The following is a 12286-nucleotide window of genomic DNA, read 5'->3' on the forward strand; positions in this document are numbered from 1 at the left end:
ACAATTGATGCAATCTTACATTTAACATCTGTAAGTTTCAGGAACAGAATATTAGGCAGAATATAAGCTTCTTGCTTGTATTTTATTTTAACTTTGCGCAGCGTTGTCAGACCAATCCCTGCAGATATCAGTTACCGTTCCTGTTTGAATTCAAATGTGTTTCCACTACAGTTTGGATTGAACAGGGTGGAATTTCTTGCAGACCTCTCCCAGAGGTTGCTCTAGTGACCGCACTCACAAACAAGTCAGACATTTCAACCAGCAGTCACACTGATTTTATACCTAGTCGCGTCGTTGTTTTTTTGTCATGGATGTTCACTTTACAGCTTTCTCAAGATGGGAGACTTTGTAGTTTGTCTCTACAAGCTTTATTTTCAAAATAGCTAAAACTCAGTTATACTGGATGGAAAGCATTTGTGAACATAAACTTTCAAATCTTATTAAAGACTGGATTTCGGGACTAGACTTTGACTAGGCAATTGTAACACTTGAATACGATTTGCTCTAAGCCATTGGTTGTTAATCCAGCTAGATTGTAAACTTTTATCCCAGTTCCTCGACAGTTTCACCACCTCCTTCATTTTTTTCAAGGTTGCCCTGCATTCAGCTCATCATCTCATCATTTCTGACCATCTTCCTTGTTCCTGGTGAAGTAAGGCACCCTTTCTTCTTGCCACTCTTTCACAAAGGCCAGATCTGTGAAGTGAATGACTAAAAGCTGTTCTGTCAACAGATTCTTCCACTTGAGTTCTGGATCTCTGCAAAATTCCCAGAGTTACCATGGGCCTCTTGGCTGCTTCCTTTGAATTTGGGTGGATGAGTGGCCATTTCTTGGTAGGTTCACTGCTGTGCCAAACTCCTCATTTTCAAATGACAGATTGAACAGTGCTCTGCAAGATGTGCAAAGATTGTGATATTGTTTAAAAACTTAACCATGCTTTAAACTTTTCCAAAACTTTATCTCTGTGTTCCTTGGTCTTCGTGATGATTTTTCTTTACTATTGTCCTCTAACAAACACCTAAGGCCTTCATGGCCTGTGAGTAATTAAATTACTCTCAGGGGGACTCTATTTATTAATTTAACTGAATTCCGGAGGGATATATATGCATTTGATCTTATTTTGTGGTATTAGAATAAGGGGTTTAAATTTCAATTTGCAACAAAAAAGAAAAGAAAACAATTTATCATTTTCCTTTTACCTCACAATTATGCAATACTCTGTACTGATTTATCACATAAATCCCTATGCATTGAAGTCTGTGGTTGTAAAGCGACAACAGCATAAATACTTTTACAAGGCTCTGTGCAGAGCTTGTAGTTTTACCTAAAATATACACTAAATGCTTATAGATTGTTTTGTGTTATTCTTGAAGTAAAAAATATCTCAGCAGTGTGCTCTTTCTAAAAATTATTCTATAAACACAAAATAGGGATAAAGTATTTGTAACCATGGTTTTGATGGTGCAGCGCTTGCTAGTCCAGAGGTCTCCACTCTTTACAATACAAAGAGCTATTTTTGCTCTCAGTCCAGCTAATAAAACTCTTATGTGTTATGCAATTTTTTTAATATATTGAAATTTGTATTTTTTAAACACCATTTTAATTCTATTTTGAGTTTTTAAAATAAAGAAAAACATTAAACCTTTGCAAAATGAAGATGGATACATTGTCTTCTACAGGACGTTGATATGTGTGACAAATAGGACAAGACAAATGTATCTAAAAAATATTACTTTTACTTTCATTCTGTTGTGGAAATTCAATGCAATTACTCAAAGAAAGAACTGAAAAATTGCTAAAACCTGCATTAATTATATTTATATTTAAACACTTTAGTTGGTTCTTATAATTATTAGTCATAGTAAAGAGCTGCTGACCAGAGGGGGCAGTGTGGTGGTTTATTCCCAACAAAACAAAGAAGAAGTGAGACCATAGAAGAAGAGTTTGTTTACAGTAATCCTTCGTACAGCAGCGTCATGTTTGTAGGCGATGGTCGTGTTGCACAGCAGTGTGTACCGTGGTCCTGTCCTCGTCATGCTGTCTCTCCTGTTCTCGCGTGTTTTCTGTCAGGTTGTTACTGAAGTCAACCGAAGGTCTTACCCGACTGTAGCTTCGTTTGTCCGGACCTACACGACCTCCAGCCCAACATGCGGAGGAACATGCGATGACGGTAATTTTAAAAAGGGAAATGTTCTTTGAAAACGCATCCTTGTAAGACCTACTTACAATACAAAGGTGTAACATCAACATTTCACATACTAGCTGCTTTGAGTGCTGATAGGTTGTTTTATGCCCGGTTAAACTGGTGGTTCGTAATTTATTTTAGCATTCTGTCATTTTTGTTCAGCTTGGAGAAACAACGACCCACATAACGCTTACTTTAAAGCAGCAGGGGCTGTTGAGTCATAAGTTACAGTAAAAGTGATAAATTGTGTGTTTAAATGTTTGTGAGAGCGGTTCAGCGTTTCAGTTGTTCAACCCATGGTGCGTTTAAGTCAACTTCTATTCTAGAAATTCTTGACTATTTGAACAAAAAAAAACAAAAAAAAAACATAATGCCTAACCCTCTTGGGGCCCTTGACATGTTCATGTAGCTTGAACTTTGGCTCTGTTTGTCCAGATTTAATGGCACTGAACTAAACGCTTGAACTAAACACAGCAAGCCATGTCATTGATGACCTTTCAATTCAGTTTTATTTATATAGCGCCAATTCACAACACATATCGTCTCAAGGCACTTTACAAAGTCAGTTCAGTCGAATCATGCAGGTTTTAAGTCAGGTGCATATGTTCCAATTAATCCTATCAAAGGGTGCAGTTAAATTCAGTTTATTATTCATATGGGTTATAAAGTCTTTCTATCTAAGGAAACCCAGCAGATTGCATCGAGTCAGTGATTTGCAGCATTCACTCCTCCTGGATGAGCATGTAGAGACAGTGAAAAGGAAAACTCCTGTTTAACAGGAAGTTCTATACCGCTTTTTAAAAAGTCATAAAATAATGAAGTTCAATTATCAATGCAGATTTTAATCTACACATCCCTTCAAGCAAAATAAAAGCAAAATTTATTTATACAGTTTTATGCAGCGGCCGGCAACTACTTAGTGGTTTAAGGAAGAACAACGGTCGGTGCCCAAGGCTCACTGATGCAATTGGAGAGCAAAGGCTGGCTCATGTGTTCTGATCCAGTAGATAAGCTGATGCATCCAAAATTGCTGAAGAGGGTCTCACCTGAAAGTGTCAGGATACACAGTGTGATTCATGTGCAGACCAGTCATGGTGCCTATGCTGACTCCAGTCCCCCACCAAAACAACCAAGCAATGGGGATGTAACATTTCAGTATACCAGGGGGGCCAACACAGGCGGACATAATGTTATGCCTCATAGATGGATATAAAATATTAATACAACATGTCAGAATGCTTGCTTAGAAAGTGCTGAGTAAGACTATTGTGGCATTTGATGTTAAATTTTGGTCTGAACATTTTAGGTGTACTTCAAAATGGAAACTCTTTTTTTATGAGGTGTTCTTGAATGCACCGCAGAGTTATTGCTGTAGCCATGGAATGCTGTTTGGAAGCACAGTAGCATGACATCAGGGTAAAGCCGACCAGGAATCACTTAACCAAACAGGACAAGCATTGTTTGCTTATGCTCCACTTTCTTCATCTTTTGCTTACTCCTTTAACCTTTTTTAATTTTTACATAGAATTATCAGTGGTGACCCCCTCACAGTTGAAGGTCATGCTGTCAAACCATAAAGTTCAACTCTTTGATGTGAGGAATCCGGATGAATACCAGGATGGCCACATTCCTCAAGCAGTCAACCTCCCACGTAGGTCACAATACACGTACAATCTAGTACTGAGCTGTTCAACTAGATATTTACCTTTACCATGTCTTTCTGTGTGACTGTGTGAAAGTGAATATTGTGGAAGAGTCTCTTAAGCTGCCCCCAAAGACCTTTCAGCAGACGTTTGAAGTGAAGGCTCCTGGAAAAGACGACGATAACATAGTGTTCAACTGCAGAACCGGCGTCAGAAGTGGTAAAGCTCTGGGCATTGCCCGTCAGCTGGGATTTCACAGGTAGAAACAGGCAGATCTCCATTAACAAGTCCTTGACAAAATGTAGAAACTAGAAGACCACTTGGAAGAAAAGTAGGAACAGAGATAATCTTTTTCCCTTCATGTGTCTTTTTCTTAGGGCAAGACATCTGCAAGGAGGGTATGCTGCGTGGGTCGAGCAAGAAGGAAATTGAATCCACGCCTCAATTTACTTTGTGTCAGATTAACTTTTTACATAAACAAAATACTGAAGCCACACTACAGAATGTAAACATTTGTTTACTTTGGCAGCTTGCAGTATTTTAGTTGTTATAAGTTACAGCCTCTGTTAAAGTTACTAATTTTAATGAACTTGGGTAAATACCACAAGTGTCCTTTTCTCTAAATAAAGACCTAGAACATATGCACTTTATTAAAATGTTTCATGTTAATAAAATGTTGCTTTAAGTTACCTCTTACTGGACCTTTTGCTCTGAAGCAACCTTTTCAGGTGTGTACCGTCAACTTGTTCTGTTTTAGCTGTTCAGAGCTGTATAGTGCTCGGAGGTTTTTGAATGACCTGCATCACCTTGAAAAAGTATTTGTCACCTTAAGCTTTTTCACAATAAAACCCCAAATTTTATAATTATGCACTACTTTGTGTTTGGTCCATTACTTTAAATCGTCAATAAATAAGTTGGTGGTTATAAGGTGACACAAAAAGCAAAAAAAAAAAAAAAAAAAAGTCAAGAGATGTGAATCCATTTGATTGGCTCTGTAATTTTAGTTTGGCACAAATCCAATCAATAAAAGCCAGGCAAGCAAATAAAATACACTAACATACTGTTTAGTTACGACTCTTTCGAATTAGCACGAGTAGCAAAAGCTCACACCAGGTCATTTTTATTAGAGTTATCAGATATTTAGGGTTTGTTACTTAGATTTTGTTTTTGAAAGTAACCTCTGGCTTTCACAATGGCACCAGATATATAAACAATGAACAATTGAGCATATAAATGAAAGCAAAGGTTGATCCTTTCCTAATTTCATACCAAAATCTATTGAATGCGCACTGGTTTTAAAGGAACCTTTCAACTTCTGTGGTGCTTTAGGGAACAATGGTTGATGTGTCTAAGAGTAGTAAATTCCTCCACATGTGTTATTGAGTTTTAGACCATAAGAGTCCGAATTTTGATTGGAGAATAACGTAGCAGGCTTCGTAATTATGTGGAAGTTGCTATTTGAAAAAACTAGGCTGACCTTTATTAGCAATGCATGCAGTTAAGTGTTTTAAAAGCTTTCTTGCAACATGTCCACTAGCAGAAGTCATACAGAACCCGTGTGACTGATCTATTTTTTATACACTTGTTACTTTATTTCTTTCACAACAATGTTACCAAAATATTACCATCTCCATGTTTTGAGTTGGACGATGTTCACATCTTAAATGCTGGCTTGAGATTATTATTGGCTGTCAGAGAGAGTTTTTCTACTACACTTATTGCTGCTTAGTCCTTTCTTAAAAGATGGCAAATTAATAATGGCCGATGTGAGTGAGACCTCTTTTTGACCACTGTTTGACTACAACTGTTCAAAGATCTTTAGACATTTTTATTTTTCTGTCATAAAGGATAATTTTTCAAAGATTTATAATCCTCATGTAAACATATAACTCCTCTTAAGTCTTGTAAAGGAGAGATTTGTTTTGAAAATTCAAAACCCACTTCCTTCTTCATGTCATAACATTCAAATCTGCTGCCGGTTCTGAAAATCAAATAGAAAATAAATTTTCAGAAAAGGTCAATTTTACTTTGAAGGAAAATACCGTCTAAACTTGTATTTAGCTCATTTGTTTCTCTGTGGCCAAAGTTATTGTTGTTTTTCAGAAAAACTAATATATTTTCTATTTGGGGTGGAAAGAAAATTAAAAAAGATTAGCTGGAGTTGTGGAAGATTCAGCATGTAGCTCATTAGGGTTTTAGGATTGTTCGGATCCAACACAAACATAGTTGTTTTTTTTTGTTTTTTTAAACCTGGTTGTGTCGTACTATGCGAAACCTTTGTAGAAAAATAATTTGTTTGAACAGGAATTTTGATCTTTCGATATCTACAGTGCTCATTAGTGTGAAAAAATTCAGGGCTGTCAAGAGCTCAGTGGACAAAGGACGATGCTGGTAGCCACAGTACAATGAAAGCTGACCTGTCAGCCCTCAATGGCGCTGCATTATAAATCATTTCATTTTGGTCAACTACATGGGATCACAGGGTAGTTCAGAAAACCATTGTCAATCATCTTTTAGCAGTAGCTCCTGGAATGTCACCTGAAACTGGATCAAGCAAGAAAATGCCTTGTATCAAATCAGGTGTAAAGACTAGGTACTCTGCAGATGGACAGAAAGAGACTATATTTTATATGTGGTCAAAGTAGTCCAAACTCCATCTTATTTTTGTGGGAAATGCCTATTTTTTTCTCAGAATGCTTTAAAAGACAAATTGGGACAGTTTTAGATCAAGTTCAAAAGCTAGCCTGAGTGATGAGTTGCAAAGACACAGTCTTGTGAAAATTTCAATGTCTCCTCATTTCTCTCCTTTTGTCCCAACCACAAACAGCAACTATTTTGACTGCCTGTTACTTCAACAGATGGTCAGTCTGACGGAGCTTAATCTGTTCTATAACAATAAGAAAAAAACCAGTTTCTAGATGTGCAAAGTTAGAAGTATGCCCGTAAAGACGTGCTGTGGCAAGTTGTTTCTACAAAGCATTTACTCTGGTTGCTGAATAAAAATGCAAGGTGCACTTTTCACATTTATTTCTAAAATATTTAGATAATGATGTGTCAGATTCCTTCCTCTTCATAATGATGCACTACTCTTTATAGGAAAAAAAATATATTCCATATAAAGACCTTCAGAAAGAGTAGAATATTATTATTCAAGACCATTAGGAAATATTACAAGATGGTATGCCCCTTTGGATTGAAAATATAAAAGAAATAGAGCTGAGTAAAGACTTTTGTACAGTTTTCTTTGGCATTTAGGTGGCATCTTTTCCTTTAAGGCCCATTTGGATGTCTTAGCAGGACAATGTCATACCACAGAAGAACCAGTTGGATGTAGATTGCTTTTTCAAACAACTAAAGTTATAACTGAACAATGGTGGTTGTAACAAAAATGGTAAACGTGAGAGCACCAGATTCCAGGTTTAATTCATTTTTTTCCTAATTATAGTGGAGCTGCTCACTGACTACACTGCCAAGACTACACTGCTATGACCTGCTAGCATGGTTTTGGTGAACTTGTGAGGAAAGTGCAATGACAGAGCAGCTGATGTCTTTCTGTTGTTCTGACTGAATTAGAAATGGGTTTTTTTGTCCTTCATAATGCCCCTTTTAAATGTACAGCATGTCCTTTACTCTTGGTCCTATGCATAAATGATGTATCATGTATTTACATAAAAAAAGTTGTAGCTTTACAATATTCAATTTTGTGGGTGCCAAAAATGCATTTTTTAACATATGAAAGATATTAAGATTTTTTTTACCTACATTTGAAATTCAGCCATAGCAAACTAAATAAATAAAACTTGAAAAGTCTTGTTATGCCTCTCCTCTGAAACTGTAAATGGCTAACTTATAGTCTTTTTTATTCAGTGCCAGTATCTACATGGAAGAGCAGCTGTGCGTGGTGTTTTCGCTGATCAGAAAAAAAAAATGGATTTTTAAGTTTCCAAGCCGCTGGCGGGGCCAATCAAGCGAAAAACCAGCTGTGCAAGTTCAACAGCTGATTTCTCTGTGAATGCTTAGTTGACTTTGAAGTGTCTGGGGCTAGTTTTGTTTTGTCAGTTGATGAGCATTCATCTAAGTGATTGTGCTGCCACCAGAACAGTGCTTGCTCAGGAATGGCAGCAGGTAGTCAATGTTTCTGTACCTGGTGTCAAGAAAAGCAGCAAAGAATCAAATCTTTCCAAAAACACATGAAGGCAGACTTACTGACTGAGTACGGGTAATAGACTGGGATAGAGTTATTTTCTCAGATGAAATCCAATTCACACTGTTTGGGACATCAGGAAAAATGACTTCCTGGAGAGGAAGAAATGAACAATACCCAGAGACAAAGCAACTTGAGAACAAGGGATTTGACTTTCCCACAACTTTGCCTAAAAACAGTGCCATGAATAAAGAATTGGATCAAAAAATTGACATTTTTGGTTTGCGGCCGGTAAACTCTGAAGATCTTCATCCCATCAAGATCCATTGCACAAGCGTGATGTTTTTCTCAATAAAAGCCTTTAAAAATGATGAAATGTGTACCATAAAGCACGCAATATGCAACATTTCTCAGTCTCAAAACTTTTGGCCATGCCTATACACTGTTTACACCAGTAGATGGCAGCAAAATATTGAAGATTTAAACAAAAAAAAACGTATTTTTGAACTCCATTGCTTTAGTATTCTTGAAACATGGTTCACTCAGGCCTGACCTCCACACTGCCATTAGTCCGGACAGATACAGATCCCGACAGTAACAGCTCTGCGAGAAGCCATCAAGGGTCTAATGTTCACAAGGTCCCTCGCTCAGGTGGATCTACTTTACTTCCCTTGTCCCTGTCCTTGCCAGGCCCATCCTTCCATAGAGACAGTAGGAGGGTTGTAAATCCCCACATCTAAAGAGAATTAGTTATGAGTAGAATATGTTTTCTGCTCCTCTTTTAAATTTAAAACCCAGTGAGGGAATAGCCAGTCTAGTTTAAATTACACACTCCCACTGGCTGCCACAAATCAGCGAGATGGAGATAGATCTACTGAATGTTGCATGATTTACAAGGAAAATAGGGCTGATGGAGTCATTGTTTACTGGACACTGATCTCAAACTTAAGCTCTCCTTACAGGTGTCAAATACAAACACTTTAAGATCCAAATTCCCCTCAGCTACCAAACACATTAGAATTCTTCCCAGCTCGCCACAAAGCATGTGAGAAACTTGCCAGCGTGCTGTTGAAGAGCAGAAGGATGGGTCATGTTTCTGATGAGCACCAAGGACATTTGGACACTTTTACATTAGTTAAATCACAAACTGGTGGGCGGCTTGAAGTGAAAAATGATCTGCTAATCATGGTTGCCAGCTACTGTGGTTACAGTCCATCAACTTCCTGCTGCTCAGTGCTTTTAAAAAAAAATGCACTCCACGGATGCTTTGTAATTAAATTTAGACCCTGACTTTGTATTTTGGAGTCTCTTTTTGAAGATATCTGGAAACATGAAGCTGTTAACTGGCTGATAAAGTGCTTAAAAGAATAAACTTGATCTTAGAAAGGAAAATAACACGTTTAATCTGGTTTGTTACAGGTTTTCCTTAAGCTCAGCAAGGGGCTCCTAAAGCATGGAGGTTCAAAAGTACCACAGTTCAAAAAAGACATAAACAATGAAAGGATTATTTTAATGCATCAGCAAATACAAATACATTCATAATTCATTAGATATACAATTAAACAAACATGTCATTGTAAATTGGGTAAACATGTTTATTGTATTAACAGAAACAATTTATTTAATTTCATGTTTGTTTACAATACTGATGTCAAAAAGTACTACAATTCAATAAATGAATATGTTCCTAAATATTTTTTATGTGTCCATTTTATATGTGACAAATTGAAAACATATACATTAATAAATATTGGTTGAGTGGGGATCAATTTGGTCAAAAATCAGGAGAGTAACATTATTTTAAATTTATGGTAAGGATGTGTTAATGTATCAAATCAGCTAAATTATGGTATAGTAGTTTTTTCAATCAGACATGAGTTCTGACTGTGTAAAATACCTAGTAAAAAAACTCCAGCCATTAAAAAGCTTCTTACATCTCTGTGCTTTCTCTAACAATAGTTCAAGCACCTCAGTGAAACTGAAATGGTTAGCTAGTTGCCTTCTTCACTCAGTAACAGCATCCACACCAAAAAGAGAGAGAGAGTTGATGGGTTGATTTTCAATTTCTGTTACTACCAAACGTTTGGAATTACAGTAACTGAGTCGGGGTAGCTTATTCTTATTTAACCAAACTTGGGGACCAAAATCTATTTTTTTGACAAATTTATATCTATAAACATTCATAAATATGCTTTCCAATGAGGGCCGTTTGTCAAATCAAAAGTACCTTTTCAAAACTACAGCCTTTAAGCAAGTATGAAACGCACTTTTCATTAAGCTGATGTTTCTGTGTTAAAAATGTAATATTCTAATCTTAAATGTTGTGTTTCCATTAGCTGTAGAAGTGGAAAATAAAACAAAAAAAAGGTCTTGAAAGGTCTGCGTGTAACTAATCTATATAATTCCCCCCCCCCCCCCCCCCTCCTTTCTGGCCACCTCTTACAAAGCATTTTGGAGGCGCCCCTGGAGAAAAAGGTGTGAGTCTCAGCATTTTTCTCCCCCATTTCCTGGCTGACCTCATTTTCGTTTGACTGGTTCTCTCATTTGTTTGTTTAATGAGGCCAACATTAGGCTATTTTTGTTTGAACACCACTTCCAGCAAAGAACGACCCAGACAGGCTGGAGGTCATGAGGTCTGCTAATCTGGGGAGAGACAATGAATTTAGTTTTTAGGCAGAAACTATTTAGTTGCTTGCACATCATATTTGCGAAAACGCCTGTCTGCTGCTCCACTTACGCGCCTCCGCTGTGCCTGCAAAACATCAGAGAGCAAAAGAGCAGAACGCGACTGAGAAGCGCTGAGATTTCAGGTGGAGATTAAGTAACCACCTTGGGTTCTCACAGAGCTCCTTCCATTTACTTCATCCACCCTGCGCGCAATGGCACGGAGCGTTCCTCCCGCTGGAGCTGGAAGCTGTGACCGGACAAGTTTTATGTCAGCGCGGATAAAGCGGCTCCACGATGGCATCTGATGAATCCTCCGCTTGGAAACGGTAACAGGTATGGAAATATGTGCGCACTTTTTGTTTGGGTAGGGGGGACGCACCAATTACAGCATCATGAAGCACTAAAATGTTTAATGTCTCCTTGCTGTTTTGCGTCCTAAATTAGCTCTGATATTTGTTCATATGGATAAATAAGAGTCGCTGACTTTATTTGACCTCACCATTTTACAGAAGTCTCGATTAAGCACTGCAGTCTCAAAAGTTCATAGCATTATGGCTCTTGCAAAATAATATTTGATAAATTTAACAAGGAATAATAATAAAAAAAAAACAGATAGCCGGTTCTTGAATGCAAATAAATCATTCTTATAATGTAAACAGTTTATAGAGCTCACATTCATTAAATATACCCCTCTCCTTGGAGATTTCAGAGTAAATTAACTGGCGATGCGCTGCATATTGTTACATGAACCAAAGGGTAAAGATGAGCATCATTTTCGAGTACAATTAAACCCTTGGCTGATTTCAATTAATTGTTTATGGACTTGCATTCCGTGAATTTCTGTAAAATGAATTATGAGTGCCATTTTATGTTGCTGTCAAACACATTTCGTTTGTGATAAATTCAACACTGCACTACTAGTATAGGAAATTTGAAGGAGATCTGTCTCAGTGCCTTTCTCTGCTTCTTCAGCTTCTCCAGCAGACATTAATCTTATACTGGATCCATTCCGCAACTGGCTGGAATAATAGACTGAGAAAATCTTTAAAAACCTGGGTGTAAGCCAGGTCTAAATCCGACTCCACTGTCTCTTTCTGTGGCTGTTTCCTTATATTTCTGCTGTTGAGGGAGAGAGGAGCGGAATAAGATGGATTCGTTTGTTTAGCACCCACAGTAGATGTAAAAAAGTGTTCACACCCCTGTTAAAATGCTTGGGTTATACGATGTGAAAATATGAGACCATAATAAATCGTTTCAGATCCTTTTTCACCTTTAATGTGTCATTCATCATATCAAGTTTGATACAAAAATGTTCAAGGGAAAACGTAAAATATAAAAATAATAAGTATTAATCTGGTTGCTCAAGTTTGTACATTGTCTTCTTGAATAAACACCTAACATCAGTTACAAATAAGGAAGCTGCAAAAAATGTCTGGTTATTGCTGGTTGTGTTCTAATTGTGACAAAAAATCTCTTGTTTCTCCTTAAGTCTGGAGGTGTAAGGTTGAAAGAGTGGTGTCCTTTTTTCAAAGACAACATTCAGGTCTGGCAAAAATTCCCAAAGCTTTGTAGGAGAACATATGGTCTGATGAAACCAATCTTGAACCTTTTGGCCACAATTCCAAAAGGTAAATCTGTGCAAAAAC

At 37.3% G+C, this 12286-nt stretch overlaps 2 protein-coding genes across 4 annotated transcripts in view; both read left to right on the plus strand.

The window, feature by feature from the left end:
• Positions 1 to 1937: 1937 nt before the first annotated feature.
• Positions 1938 to 4699, plus strand: si:ch211-161h7.8 (thiosulfate:glutathione sulfurtransferase). The gene is made up of 4 exons (XM_047349199.1): positions 1938 to 2171; positions 3712 to 3837; positions 3926 to 4088; positions 4207 to 4699. The coding sequence occupies exons 1-4, from the start codon at positions 1991 to 1993 to the stop codon at positions 4259 to 4261; spliced, it is 525 nt and encodes a 174-aa protein (XP_047205155.1). The 5' UTR covers positions 1938 to 1990; the 3' UTR covers positions 4262 to 4699.
• A 5786-nt stretch (positions 4700 to 10485) lies between these two features.
• The window catches only part of drd3 (dopamine receptor D3), a 46822-nt gene continuing 45021 nt past the window's right edge, over positions 10486 to 12286 (plus strand). For all 3 annotated transcript variants that reach the window (XM_047350554.1, XM_047350556.1, XM_047350555.1), the window contains exon 1: positions 10486 to 10973. The gene's annotated coding sequence lies outside the window, so the exon portion shown is untranslated. The remainder of the gene's footprint in view (positions 10974 to 12286) is intronic.

This window comes from Girardinichthys multiradiatus, chromosome 21, assembly GCF_021462225.1.
Source record: "Girardinichthys multiradiatus isolate DD_20200921_A chromosome 21, DD_fGirMul_XY1, whole genome shotgun sequence".
Lineage (NCBI taxonomy): Eukaryota > Metazoa > Chordata > Actinopteri > Cyprinodontiformes > Goodeidae > Girardinichthys > Girardinichthys multiradiatus.